The sequence below is a fragment of the Linepithema humile genome, chromosome 6 (assembly GCF_040581485.1).
Source record: "Linepithema humile isolate Giens D197 chromosome 6, Lhum_UNIL_v1.0, whole genome shotgun sequence".
Taxonomy (NCBI): Eukaryota; Metazoa; Arthropoda; class Insecta; order Hymenoptera; family Formicidae; genus Linepithema; species Linepithema humile.
This window is the reverse complement of record NC_090133.1, coordinates 11234727-11250142: the sequence shown is the minus strand read 5'-3', so window position 1 is coordinate 11250142 and position 15416 is coordinate 11234727. Positions and strand designations below refer to the sequence as shown.

Below are 15416 nucleotides of genomic sequence, written 5' to 3'. Positions count from 1 at the left end.
CTTGACCCAAAAAGGGAACCACGAGCGGTTGACCTGTCGACGGAGTAAAAACGACTCTTCCAGTCGCTGACCCGTCGCAAGTCCTAAACGCTCGGCTTGTACGGTCAGGCCCGTTTACGTTGATCGCCGAGCCCAACGAAAAAATTCTACTTCTATCAGGACGTAACACATAAATCAAAGCACAAAATCGTTAATGCTGAAATTATTTGCTATTTTCTTGGTATTATTTATACGTACATTATTTAAAAATTTTAGAGAAATTAATTTTAACAGATATTATCGAGCAATTGCAAATATCTTTCAAACCGTTTTAATATTAAGCTATCCAGCCAATGTAAAAAAAAATATTTTAAAATATTTTTGCCTATAGGTATGAGAATTTTTAAAATTATTACTTACCTTTTTTGTTCTTTCTAATTTCTTTTCTTTTCCCTTTTATCCTTTCCTTCTCTTTTTTTCACTTTTTCGCTTTTCTTTCACTCTTTTTAAAAAAATAGGTTTTTAAACAAGGAATACGTCTGTACAACTTGACAGCTTGAGGAAATGTAAACAATTGTCATAGAAACATTTATAAATTGCTAATCAATATTGCCTTGACAACCATTTAAATATAAACTGTCAAAATATATTTTTTGCACATGACATTGAAATAACCAATCAGCGTCGCGATAAAACTGCAACAATACACTTCGATACTTTCGAGATTTTTATACATTCGACTATCGACTTCTCATGCCTTTTTTAAGAGTGGATTATATCGAAAAAGAACTAAATAAATAAAAGTCTTACAATTAAAATGCAATTTATTGTTTTTCAATGTTACTGCAAAGAAAACAATTAATTTCAGGTTTTTCTATTAACCAATACTAGAAACATTTGTTTGTTTATTTTTTATTTCCTTTATAATAATATATGTCGAAACAATTACAACTTTACCTTCAACAATAACATACTACATATATTGAATATAATACATATATTAACATATTGTTGCGCCCGTGAACGGTCTTTCCGTCACAAACGGCACGCACAAAAGAAAGAACACTTTTACGAACACAACAGAAACTTTATTTCACTCAACCACTGAACAGAATAACACAGAACAATCCCGTTTAAACCGTACACCACTGAGCTAGCAGAAACGCGTCCGCACTTTTCTGCAGCTCTCGAAAATCTGACGTCTCACAGTTTATTTACAAACTGTCATAGAGACGTCTAAACAATATTACCATGGAGACATTATTTATAACATTAAAAAGTTGCTAAGAAACAGCTTCTCAAACCGTTGAATGACCTATCGATAATATCGATCGGTCTCTCAGCTGACTGCACGCAGCATCAGCGACGAAAAAGCCTGGGCGCAACACTGCCCCTCTTCTTCAAAATTGTCGTCCCGACAATTGTCTTGGCTTAATGGGTTGACGGTAGTCTTCATGTTTTCAAATGTTGACTCCAGGGTGACATTACGATTTCTTGCCCTACCCTGAGCTGTTGCTACAAGTTACCGAGCGTCGAAATTCCCAATCAAACACCTTCAGAATCATGAAAGATTTTGTCGTCGAACCCTGCAGCGTCGATTCCAGGATACCTTCATGGTTTCTTGCTCTACCCTGAGCCACTTCTGCTGCAGGTTACCGAGCTCCATCTTTTTGTATCCAATCGACTTTCTTCTCAAATTTTTCTGGCTTCTTCTGCTTTCTAATTTGGACAAGAGAGGGGTATTCACCGTGGACCCATCGCCTTAAAAAGGACTTCTCAAGCCCTCTGCTTCGGCATTTGCCCTTCGGCTCACGGGAAAACCACGGCTCAAAAACCGTGAGCGAAACAGTCTCCTATGAAAGCTTTAAAATTCTGTAATTTTTTCCATTTTTCTTTCTATCTTTGTCCTAATTTCTTCTTCCAAAATTTCCTTTTCTTTCTTTCTTCAAATATCCTTTCTCCACTTTTTTTCCTCAAATATCCTTTCCACTTCTTTTCTTCAAACCTCTACTTTCTTTCTTCAAATCTTCAAACTCTTTTCTTCAAATATCCTTTCTCCACTTCCTTCTTCAAACCCTTCCTCTTTTCTTTTCAGGAAACTCGTGGGCGAGACAGTCTTCAATCAATCGTTCTTTACTTCTTTCCATTTCTATTCCTCTAACTACTTTCCATTTCCAAACAGTTCCATGTTCATAAAGATGAAATCTTCAGAACACTAAAAAAAAAACAAAACTCAAACAAGTAAATTGATTACAAAAGAAAAATATTAGTTAGGGCTTCGGATGTAATAAAACTTTCTGTAATTCCTAAATTTGTCTCTCGTGATAAGAAGCTAACCTATCTAAATAAATTATTTTATTCTTGTGTTTTCTCGATTTCCGAATACAATAAACTACATCATTTAATTTTTTAACGACCTCATATGGTTCTTCCCAATTGCTTTGCAATTTGGGAGTTCCTCCAATAATTCTCCGAGGATTGAACAACCAAACTTTTTGTCCAGGCTCAAACCGAATTCGACGAGCTTTCCGATCATAAAGAGCCTTAACTTTTTGAGATCTCATTTTCAACTGTTGTCTGACTTCCTCATGAATTTTATTCAATTTTTCCTTTAACTTTGTTACATAACTTCTTTCTGAATATTCTATTTTTTCAGGGGGACTACCACGAAGAAGATCCAAAGGTAGTTTCAAATCCCGACCAAAACACAATTCAGCAGGGGAAATCTTAGTGGTTTCATGTCTAGAAAACCTATACGCTAATAGACTCATTCCTATCCAATGATCCCAATCTCGTTGATTTTCTGAAACAAAGTTGGCCAAATAATTCGTAATTGTTTGATGTTGACGCTCTACTAATCCATTAGATTGGGGATGAAACGGAGTTGTTCTAGTTTTCTTTATCCCTAACAAATGTGAAAATTCAAGTAAAAGTCGTGAATCAAAATTCCTTCCTTGATCCGTATGTAATTCAGAAGGTACTCCAAATCTAGAAACTACCTGATTAACAAAAACTTCTGCAATAGTGTTGGCTTTAAAATTCTTTAATGGAAAAGCCTCTACCCATTTGGTAAAATAATCTGACACAACTAACAGATATTTATTCCCTGTAGTAGAAGTCGGAAATGGATCAAGAATGTCCATTTGTATCCTTTTAAAAGGAACTCCAGAATTATAAATTTGCATTTCAGATCTTCCTTTATCAGAGGGACCTTTTTTTGCAATACAAATATCACAGGATCTACACCAATTTTCAACATCTTGTTTACAGGTTGCCCAATAAAATCGCTTTCGAACTCTATCCAAAGTTTTGTTGACTCCAAAATGTCCTCCAGAAGAAGAATCGTGAGCCTCTTCCAAAATCTGTTGCACTTTATTTCGTGAAACTATTATCTGAAAAACATAAGTTTGTAAATCAGAGGATTCCCATTTCCTATACAAAACACCATTTCTTATCTCTAATGAATCCCATTGCGTCCAGTAAACTTTAGCTGAAGAATCTTCCGAAACAATTTCCTGCCAATGAGGACGTTGATTTTTCTCTTTTCCTTGAAGAATTTTGATCAACGTCAAATCCTTAATTTGTTCCTCTTTCCAGTCTATTGAATTTTCTGATTTTAAAATTATTCTTCCTATTAATCTTTCTTTCTCTTCCTTAAAATCTAATTTATTACAATAATTACAATTGACCTCTTCACAAGGTCGTCTGGATAAACCATCGGCATTGTTATGTAATTTCCCTTTCCGATGAATAATTTCAAAATTATACTGTTGAATCCGTTCTAGCCAACGTGCTAACTGACCTTCTAAATTCCTAAATAACATTAACCACCGAAAAGAGATATGATCGGTTCTGATCACAAATTTACTTCCATATATAAATAATGATGAAAGGACTTGAGTGAATCAACTATAGCAAGCAATTCCCGTCGTGTGACACAATAATTTCTTTCTGATTTATTTAAAACTCGACTAAAATATGCTATCACTTTTTCTTCTTTATCTTGAATCTGAGATAATACCGCACCAATTCCATGATTGGAAGCATCGGTATCAAGAATGTATTGTCCTTCATCTTTTGGAAAGGACAGAATAGGAGAAGACACTAAACATCTCTTTAATTCCTCAAAAGCCGTCTCACATTGCTCAGACCAAACAAATTTTGTGGAATTTTTCGTTAATGAAAATAACGGCTTCGCTATTAGCGAAAAACCTTTTACGAATTTCCTATAATAAGAACAAAATCCCAAAAAACTACGAATCTGCTTTTTAGTATGAGGAACCGGCCAATTCTTAACAGTTAAAATCTTTTCATCATCCGTAGTTATTCCTTTCTCGGAAACAACATGTCCTAAATATTTTATTTCCCTTTTAAAGAAAGAACATTTCTTTGGATTTAATTTTAAATTTGAAGAACGTAACCGTAAGAAGACTTGCCTCAGATGTTCCAACATAACTTCAAAACTCTTACTAAAAATTATAACATCATTCAAGTATACCAAGCAAATCTTGCTTATTAATTGTTGTAAAACCTTTTCCATAAGTCGCTCGAAAGTGGCAGGAGCGTTACAAAGCCCAAATGGCATAACAGTAAATTGCCACAGCCCACTTCCAATAGAAAATGCTGTCTTTTCTTTATCCTCTGAACGAATTTTCACTTGCCAATAACCACTTTTCAAATCCAAAGTAGAAAACCAAGAATTACCAGACAATTGATCTAACATATTGTCAATACGAGGAATAGGATAGGAATCTTTTTTAGTAATTGCATTCAACTTCCTATAATCAACACAAAATCTTATTGTTCCATCTTTCTTTTTAACCATTACTGCTGGAGAAACCCAAGAACTATGTGATTCCTCTATTACTTCTTGTCGTTTCATATCCTCAATGATTTTATCAACTTCCTCTCGCATACGCAAAGGTATTCGTCAAGGAGTCTGCTTGATAGGATTAAAATTATTTACATTGATGACATGTTCCACCATGTCACAATTTCCGGCTACAATTTCCTCTGAGAACACATCCTCAAAATCCATCAAAAATCGAACAAAAAGATCTTTTTGATCTTTATTTTAATTTCTTGATTTCCTTTCAAAAAGTTCAGTTAACATTTGAGGAACTTTATCAACATAGTTTTCTATTCGGGAACAAACAAATTCCTTCTCCTCTTTCAGCAAAGAATTCCCAAAAATTGGTTCAAAAATGTTTTCTAAATTTACTTCCGAAAGAAAATCAGTCCCTAATAAACAATCCTCATCCATATCTACTACAAAAACCGGAAGTTCAACTGAATATTTTCCTAATTCAATTATAATACAATTACCTTGGATTCAATAGGAACTTTTCTCCTGTAGGATATTTCAAACAATGAGACAAATTTACCAAAGTTTGTTGTTTAGATGTTTTCACTAAACTTTTATTAATTAATGTTACATCCGAGCCCATATCAATTTTTAAAACACATTTGTTTATTAATATAACCTTTAAAACAAAACAATTTTCTTTTACTTTTAATATTTTTAAACTTATTACAACAAATCTTATTATTCTCATACGGGGTCTTCAGTTCAATAGCCGAACTTGCCCCTACTAGTTCGACTAAATCTAGTTTCCCTTTTCAGGGTTTTGCTTCAATGTTGGACATTCTGCTCGGAAATGACCCGAATTTCCGCATTGCCAACATTCTTTATTATTTTGAATAATTTTATTTTTTTGAAACCCATTCTTTTGAAAAACCTTAATTTCCTTTTTATTTTTGACTTTTTCTTCTTTATTTGTTTCTTTCAAATAATTATTGTCCTTATTTTTATTTTTATTGAACTTTTCCGTGTTCTTTTTAAATTTCTCAGAAAAACTATTTTCATTGACTTCTTTTATAACTTTTGCTCTTTCAATCGCTAATTTTAACGATGTTATTCCTTCTAATTGAAGGGTTCTCTTTATAAATCCGTCGTTCAAAGCATTGATGAATTGTGCACATGCTATTTTTTCCCGGACTTCAATTGTACATTCCGCATATGCCAATCTGGCAAGTCTTTCTATCTCAGCACCTAAATCCGAAACATCTCCAAATTTTTGCCGACGATTCGTAAATTGAGTATAATATGTGCCTGAGAGACATCCCTTCCCAAAATTGTTCGCTGAGAGACCGATCGATATTATCGATCGGTCTCTCAGCTGACTGCACGCAGCATCAGCGACGAAAAAGCCTGGGCGCAACAATATATTAAAAACAGATGAATTTATGGAACAAACGTATCACAAAGGTAATGTTCGTGAAAAAAGTGATTTATACAAAGCGACTTTTTGCACCATGCGCAAGTAATTATTGCAGGTGCGTCACAAATATCGCATGTTGGTTTTGACTGTTTATGGAAACAAAATTCCGCTGGTGTTTCGAATTCTTTGGGCTTATTTATTACGTACCCGCTTTTATACTATGCGTATTTCAATAAATTTCTGAATTTTGGCGATAAAAATTGATTATGAGTCAATGACTGTAATTTTAAGATGGTGTTTCCTGCATGCAGATTGACTTCCAGACCTAAAAGCATTACAATATCAGAAAAGTGTCTAATAAAATTCTTCCACAAACGAAAACCATATACATCCAATGATTGTATTTTTCCTGTTGTTACAGCTGGTATAGTCAACAAAATAATATCTTCTGTAGATTCTGGTTTAGATTCCTGAATAATATTTGGACAATGACCAGTCCACGAATCTAGTAGTAAAACAGATTTTGGACCTACATTTGGAAAAAATACGTCTCGTAACCAAATTTTAAAATAATGCGCTGTTAATTTTCCGGATTTCGAAGCCGTAACAAAAATATTAGATGCCTTAAACATTGTTTCTTGCACTCTGGGACCAAATGTTCTACTAACTTCTTTCAATACAATAAAAAGAGGCGATAATAATCTACCATCGGCTGAAACAGTAGACTGTATAGTATAGCTATGCGTAGTTGCCGATACGGATTGTACTGCAGATTCAATCTCTTTTGTTCCTTATATGCCAATGTACAACCGGCATGAAGTTCTAATTGGTATCCGCTTTGATCACTGTTGTAAATATTTTCAACTTCATATTCTATTATTTGATATTTAACGTTTTCAATAAATGTGTTACATTTTTCTTCAAAATCGACGTTAGACATTATAGATGTTTTTCTTATAAATTTTGTTATTTTACGAGACAATACAATATTATGTATTATTTTAAATTTTTGTATCCATCGCAATGAAGCTTTGAATCCTGGTATATTTAAATTTTCCTGTGCCCGAACAGCCCATCGAGCTAAATCAGCGTCGTGAACAATAATTCTGTTTTCAAGAGCTGTATGAAAATTATTTAATGTATATTCCAAAATTTGTTTTAATTTTTCAAATCTACTGCCACCTTGATTCACTTGAATTTCCCATCATCGTAATTGACGTAATGAATATACTTTCCGAAATCTTCGTTTTACTCCTTCTAATGTTCTTGGCCTTGTTGCACTGCTTTTCCAAAATTCGACTGCATTTTTTTTATATTTATACGAAATACGTTCATCTGTAGTACATATAACTTTAGGATTTGCGTCAAATACCTCACCTTCTTCCTCTTCATCTCCTAGTTCGAATTGCTCTGCTGTTGGAATATCGTTATCGTTTTCATAATCTAAAGAAAAGATTCTTCTACTTCCATTTCGTATCTCTCATCGCGCATTTCTTTCAGCATAGATTCTATTTTACGTGCCATTTCTCGTTCTTCAGATGTTATCGGACTTGATGATAGATTAAGGGCCGAAAAAGTTACGTATACTAACATTATTACATTAAATGGATTTAATTGAGCCATTCTGAAAAATATAACAATTAAATATTTCTCCTTATTTGTGTACAAAAAAATAATACTTTATAATGAATTTGCTGTTCTTTTTTTTATGCTGTTTTATATATTGTTTTTTTGTAATCACTAACAAGCGCACAACTTTAAAGCGTAATATGCACTGACGGGATATGACAACGCGCTGCGCTATAAATGCGCTCGAAATGCGACTATAAAAGTGTAAAATAGAGGGGATGTCTTGGCAACAACTTTAGTAAACTTTGTTCTTTGATCAGAACATTTTTTTCAAATACTTTATAACATGCTAATCTTTATTTCTAATTTTATTCGTTTCATTGATTACACAAGCGCGGCACAAACGATGCGTCATGCATACATATACATATATGCATATCGCAGCGCAACGATATAGTGCGACATTGACAGCTCATTTCTAAAAGATGCGATTTCGAAACATAATAAAATCATATATGGTTGTATTCAGCGTGAAAAATGCTACAACTTTTGTCATAACAAAAATTTTGAAATTCGTAAAAATAATAAGAAAAGATAGGGGTAAATTAAAAAATATAAAATTTTTTAAAAATCGAGCTACGCGGTTATAAAACTCATAAAAGATCATGCAACTTTTATTGGAAACATTTTTTGATATCTCTTAGTTTTGACAATATTCAGTCAAAACCAAAAAAACCGTTTTAGCTTGTAGGGGTTGTTTCAACCCTAAACGTGCATGAAAGCACATAAAAAAAATACGTGTCTCTTATTTTGAGCTACTTTACAACATATTTAAAGCTCGTCAAAATCGGAGGGGAACATTTGGGTCTCTTTCCTTGTTAGTCAAACTGCAGGGAGTAAGCTTCTTCATTTGTGGCTACGCCGACGACGTGACATAATGATGATAGGAAACTTTCTGGCAACCCTTAAAGAGCTTATGAATAAAGCACTCAAGATCACCCAAAACTGGTGTGAAACTGAAGGTCTGATGGTCAATCTTCCAAGACCGAAGTTATGATCTTCACCAGAAAGTACAAGCCTGAACCGTTGAGTTATTCAAATTGTGAGGTAAAGAGCTTGCATACACTTCCACGGTGAAATACTTGAGTGTTCACCTCGATCCCAAACTAAACTGGAAACAACATCTCGAAATAAATTCTACATTTCCATGTGGGCATGCAAAAGAGTGATGGACAAAACCTGAAGCATTAAACCAGGAGTTGCTCTCTCTGGATATACAAAGCAATACCGAGACTAACATATGCCTCGGTGGCCCAATATGGTGGCCCAGAGTGGAGAAGGTGGAGTCAAAGAACCTACTGACAGTGTTCCGATTAGGGACCGGTTGCTTAGGCCGCGGTCCGATTCACGTTCACAGCGCTATCAGTACACTAACGATCGGTCCAATTCACGCTCGCAGTGCCTTCGTGGACATAATGACATCATAGCACGTCATAGTTTTATGACGCGCACAGTGCTCACGGTGCCCCTAGTTGAAAGGTGAGGCACTGTGAGCATCATGGCTGATTATGGTTGTGTGACGTCAGACATGCTACACGTGCTACACATTAATTTATTTATTAGTCGTCGCGTTAGAAACAATGTCAAATCAGTTAATCTCCGTCCCTGTCTTTATAGAAGATACAGGTGAAACTGTGACCTTAAAACTTTCGCCACAAGATGCTGCAAAGGCTACTAAAGGTAAGGAAACAAATAAATTTTTGTATTTTAATAATAAAATTATACTTAACCCTTTAGAAGATATCATATCTCAAAGATATCTTCGGGATGTCTACTTTTCGATATTCGTGCTGTATGGATAATTAGCTCTACTAATAGCTATTACTAATACTAATTAGCTCTGATCATTGACATCAAATAATTGATGCTTGATGTCAATGACTATGATTTATGTTGATTAATGCTGATGAGAAGGAACTTTTTTTTGTATTACCAGATCTGAATTATATGACAAGTCTTATTAAGAATATTTATAGAAAAAGAAACGAAAATGTTATCAGTCAAGAAAGTCAAATTTCGATTGATGAAAACGATGAGACTGATTCTGTAAGAACTGCAAGCAGTGCATCTTACGTTTCATCTCCAGAGCCACAAGAATTTGATAATAATCCTAAAGATCAAAGTGAGTATGACTAAAGAATATAATGGCTCCCCTACAATATGATTCTTATATTCATTCCAAGTCTTCTTTATACATAAAAATTTTTATATAATTCCAGAAAATGATAAATCATTGTTTATATGGTCATCCAAGTGCGTATATCTACTGCTCGATAAATATGAGGAATGGAAAGAAGAATTTTCAGCAGGCACAAAACGTCATAATAAAATTTGGGAAGCCATTGCTGATAATATGAGGAAAACAAATATTGAATATACAATGACTGGACCACAATGCCAATCAAAATTAAATGGTTTGAAAAAGACATACAAAAAAATATTGATTATAATTCAGTATCAGGAAATGACAGAAAAACATGGCCATATTTTCAAGTAAGCATTTATATGAAAAGTAAATAAATATATTATAAATTTCATACTTCTCAATCATATTAGACTAAAACTTATTGAAAAATATTTCTGTTTTCTTCCAGAGAATGCACGAAATTTTTGGGAAATCAGGATGGGCAAATCCCAAAGCTATTGCCACTGAAGCTGGACCATCTACATCGAATGAAGAAGCAATCCTACTGGAATCTTCTTCAAAAAATTGTAAAAATAATGAAGGGAAATCCAATAAACGGAAGATTGAGACTATTATAAACAACTTTATCTTAGATATGAAAGAAGAAAGAGCAGAAAGGGAGAAAAAAAGGCAAGCCAAAGAAGCATTGTTTCAGGACTTAAAAGATCAACGAGAAAGACAGCATCAGGAAAAAATTAAAATAATGCAGAAGTTGTTTGAAGCTATCACCAAGAAATAATTGGACAACTGTTTTCTTTAGTATTTTAATGCGATTTGTGTAGTTTTTATTTCCAAGAGTTCTATTATTTTTATTTTTCATGGATACTCTCTGTACCTGCAATGTAGTAATTTTGGTAGTCTTATAGAGCTTAAGAAAAATTGTTTACTTGAATATCTATTATCTTTTTCATTTTATTATTTGCATACATAATAGTTTGTCTAATTATAACTGAAGATTTTCTAGTCTATGAATTGACTATTAATTAATAAATTAAATATTATTTTTTTAAATATAAAAGTTAAAGTTAGCTTTGGAATTAATAGCTTAAAGATTTGCCTATCCTGATGAGCATTCTTTGGAATAATATATTACAGTTATTCTTATTAATCTCATCACTTGTTTTATTTTAGTGATACTGTATTAATAATATAATTTTATGTTTTTTAATTTTTATATTAAAGCTCATTTTAAACTTAGAAAATGTCAATATGGGCGTAATATGTGAAATCAATTTTTTTTGTGAAAATAAGATAAATATTTTTTTATTTAATGTATAACTATTTAAGTTTATATAGATACATCACTATTATTTTCAGCTTCTAGTTAAATAATAATAAGCTATGATATTTATTCTTCTACCAATGTGATATTATATTTTATAAATTAGTGTAGAAAATAAATATTGTTTACAATATTAAAATTTGATTTATTTTTATCATTCTAATAAGCGATAATTAATAAAAATTTAGATTTGTATTACTAAAATACACAAAAATTGGTATAAGACATTTATTTATATAATATTTAATACAATCTATAGCAAAAATAATAAGGTTATTTCTATTCAATCTTAAACATACGCGCTCACAAAAATAAATTTGATAAAAATAATTTGCAATAAAAATATTAATCATATCATATAATCATCATATAATTTGCTGCAAAAATAATGAAATAACTATCACTAAAACATTAATTAATCAATCAATGAAACATTAAATAAGATTGAAAATATCAATGGTATCTCATTATCAAACTATTCATAATTCTTTGTCGTTTAGTATTGCCGTCCTCCATTCTATCAGATATTAATGCTTCACTGGATACATCTTCTTCATGTGTTTGCTCAAAATCTATCAAATCTCCTTTTAATATACAAATATTATGTAGTACACAAGTAGCTAATAAGTATTCAGGAATTTTTTCTAAGGTGATCATAGGCAAACAATCAAGAATGCTTCTCCATCGTCCTTTCCACAACCCAAATGTTCTCTCAATTGCCATTCTCGCTGAAGACAAACAAAAATTAAAATTTTTCTGTCTAACTGTTAAATGCCCATTATCTTTAAAAGGCACCATGATATGAGGATGAACACCATAGGCAACATCTCCAATAATGTGTGAATCATTAGGAAAATAAATTTGTGGATTTGTAATATATTGTCTGACAGGAGAGAGCCGAAAAACACGTGTATCATGCACTGATCCAACATTCCCAGCTAAAACACTTGTAAAAAGCAATTTTGAGGTGCAAACTGCCTAAAAAAGTGAAATACAAATTATTAAACGATAAGAACTTCCAATCACTTAAAGACATTTTTAAAATTCTTACTTGCACATGGATTGAATGATATCCTTTGCGGTTCACATATGATTGTTTATCTTCCAGTGGAGCTTTTATGCGAATGTGAGTGCCATCGATGGCTCCTATAATCTTAGGAAATGCACTAACTTTTTCAAATTCTTCCATCACTTTATTTGCTCTTTCACCTTGAGGCCACTGAATAAATCGCGGAGCGAGAATGTGCAAAGCATAAGTAACTTTTCTCATAGTACGAATTGCTGTAGCCTTTCCTATATTAAATTTTACACACACAGACCTATAAGCCAGAGACAAGCAAATAAAAAAGCTTATAGTTTTGACAAATAATTAAGATGTTACTATACCTGTAGGAGTCTGGTGTTGCCATCATCCACAAAGCTATTAGAAGTTGTTTTTGCGCTGCCAAAGGTTTTCTGCCACTAATTGATTTAGTGGCGCTTAACGTAGGTCCTATTAATTCCAATAGAAATTCAAAAGTTGTAGGCCACAATCTGTAAATAAAGGAAATTTGAAATTTCAGAATGTAAATATTAACAATTACTTTAAACTAAAAATTTTTATGATACTACAATGTTTCTTTAAACAATGGTCAGCCATACCTAAAATGCGATTTAAATTCCTCAGCGGTGTAATTGAGAATAATTTTTTCCACATAGTCTTTGATGCGAGGTCTAATTTGCATTTCACTTTTTTTTGTATTTAGAATCAAGTCTACAATAGTGATACGGTTTCTTACTTCTTCTTCGTTCTCGTCACTACTTGAAGACATATTCATTACAAATTCCAAGTCGTCATCATCTTCATCCTCGCTTTCAAAAGAAAATTCAATAAACTGCAGCAATGTTATTTTTTCATTTAGTTCCATTTTTCTTTTTTTTTTATTTTTCTATTTGATACATGCACACAGAACACTATCCATTTGTCTTTCAGGTTATGTTTTTTACTGTAACAAATTTACGAGCTTATGACTGGTCCGAAACGAACTATCAATAGCGTGCTTTCTCATTCGGACCGACCATTAATGCCGTGAGCGTTAGTAGTGCTGAAAACACGATTCGGACCGCGGCCTTAGCGTATATGTGGCTTTGCGCTTGCGCGGCGATGGAAATGCTGTGCCGACACACGTCGTGTGCAGGACTTTACGCGGGACTTTTGACAGGATGAGGTTAGGAAAATAGAAATAAGGTAAGGCTTTTTTATTTATTATAATTAAAATTTATAAAATAATTAAATTATATATATATAATGTATTTTTGTACATATATATATATGTATATATATTTTATTTTTTAATACATTAAAAAAATTTTTATTACTTTAAATGAAGCTGGGTAACGGTCTCTTTTTATATGTACGAGACACTTCATTGACACCGTATGGCCGCACATGCGCAAACAAACCGGTCCCTAATCGGAACACTGCCTACTGAAAAGTCTACAAGGCAGCTATCTTAGAGAAGCAGTAGGAGCTATGAGAACGACAGCAACAGAGGCGCTGAAAATAGCACTCAATTCCTCCCCCCCCCCCCCTGGATAAAACAATCATTGCCAACATTGCCAGACTCACGGCATACAAACTAAAATGTCAGAACGAGTGGAGATATACCGAACTAGCCATACTGATCTGAAATCCAGTAACTCTTTAGTTACTAGACTGATTATTATGGAACTTTATTATTAATTCTCACTATAACAAGACAGAGATTGTCGATTATACGTGGTTTTGTATATTTTATCGTATGAGTCACAACTAGGCTCCTGAATTGAGAATAGTGATGTATTTTATACTTCTAATGTCACGCAAGTTAAAGGCCGGAGCACAGACTTTTACGTAAGGCATACGACATAACGCATAAGAGAATCAACCAATCAGAGTCCTTTATTTCTATCCCCACTTTTCATTCTGCGGATCTCTGATTGGTTAATTCCCTTATGCGTTATGCTTTATGCCTTATGTAAAAGTCTGTGCTCCAACCTTAACCCTTTGAACACCTGTATATAATTAGTATTGGGACACATATGGATCGTCAGTTGAGAAGTCATCCAAGGCAGCCAACGACATTAGCAGAACTTGAAAGGATTCTCCAAGAGATTTGGCAGAAAATTCCTCAACACGAAATTAGTAGATGTATTAATATGAGAAATAGACTGCTTGAGATAATTCGTCGAAAAGGCGGCAATACCTTATACTGAATAGCGCACGCGCGCGCTAGAAATAAAGACCAACCAATCAAATCGCATATAGACTGTAGTCTATTCTTCCATCTTCTTCGGGTAAACATAACCTAAAAGTGTCAAAAGGACTGTTTGTTAATAGACCAATATTTCGTATCAAAACGTTGGAATTTGCCTTCGACTGAGTACTTTTGCAACATGGTTTTATGAGCAGATTTTGGTAAATATGTTTTATAGTGTTTCAAGTGAAATATTACAGAGAACGTATACGTATATTGTTCTACGCATTATATTTTCACGCAAATTATTTTTAGATAAGATGGAAGATGAAGAATTAGCATTTATCTGCATAATGCAAGTGGCTGTGCTAAAATTGTACACTGTATGGAAGGCACAAAAAAGCAAGCGTTGGAGAAACCAACGGTGATGGGTACGTCCCACAAATGAGAGACGTACTAAGAGTATGGCAACTTTCTAACCCTGTTTTTGGAGTTGAAAGAAGACCCGGATCTCTTCTTCCGGTACACAAGAATGGATGTGTCTACATTTTATGAACTGCTTCGACTGGTAGGATTGCATTTGGAAAAAAGGAGTATAAGACCATTGATATGTCCAAAATAGCGCCTCGCAATAACATTGAAGTAAAACATTTTCATTTCAAGTAGTTAGATTAGTTAATTAACCAGTTGAGTGGTAATGTATATCATATATGTATATTTTTAAATAACTCCAATAATTTTCAACAGATTTGCATAAAATTTGATATTGTAAGGTTTTTTGGGCTACTGAATTCAAATCTGATGTCAAAATTGCAAAATTCAAAATGGCAGATTCAATATGGCGACTATTAATTGTTTAAATAATTATAATAATAAACCAATAATTTCTAACATATTTGCATAGT

At 33.2% G+C, this 15416-nt stretch overlaps 1 protein-coding gene and 1 long non-coding RNA gene across 2 annotated transcripts; one reads left to right on the top strand and one right to left on the bottom strand.

Annotated features, from left to right (window-relative positions):
* Window positions 1–5791: 5791 nt before the first annotated feature.
* On the top strand, window positions 5792–10279 carry LOC137000394 (uncharacterized). Its single transcript, XR_010890644.1, has 3 exons — window positions 5792–9509; window positions 9766–9951; window positions 10049–10279. It is a non-coding gene; the product is annotated as an uncharacterized lncRNA (long non-coding RNA).
* A 520-nt stretch (window positions 10280–10799) lies between these two features.
* On the bottom strand, window positions 10800–14307 carry LOC105669173 (putative nuclease HARBI1). The gene is made up of 4 exons (XM_012361969.2): window positions 12938–14307; window positions 12683–12829; window positions 12348–12615; window positions 10800–12274 (listed from the first exon to the last, which is right to left on the bottom strand). The coding sequence occupies exons 1-4, from the start codon at window positions 13201–13203 to the stop codon at window positions 11750–11752; spliced, it is 1206 nt and encodes a 401-aa protein (XP_012217392.2). The 5' UTR covers window positions 13204–14307; the 3' UTR covers window positions 10800–11749.
* Between the last annotated feature and the right edge of the window lie 1109 nt (window positions 14308–15416).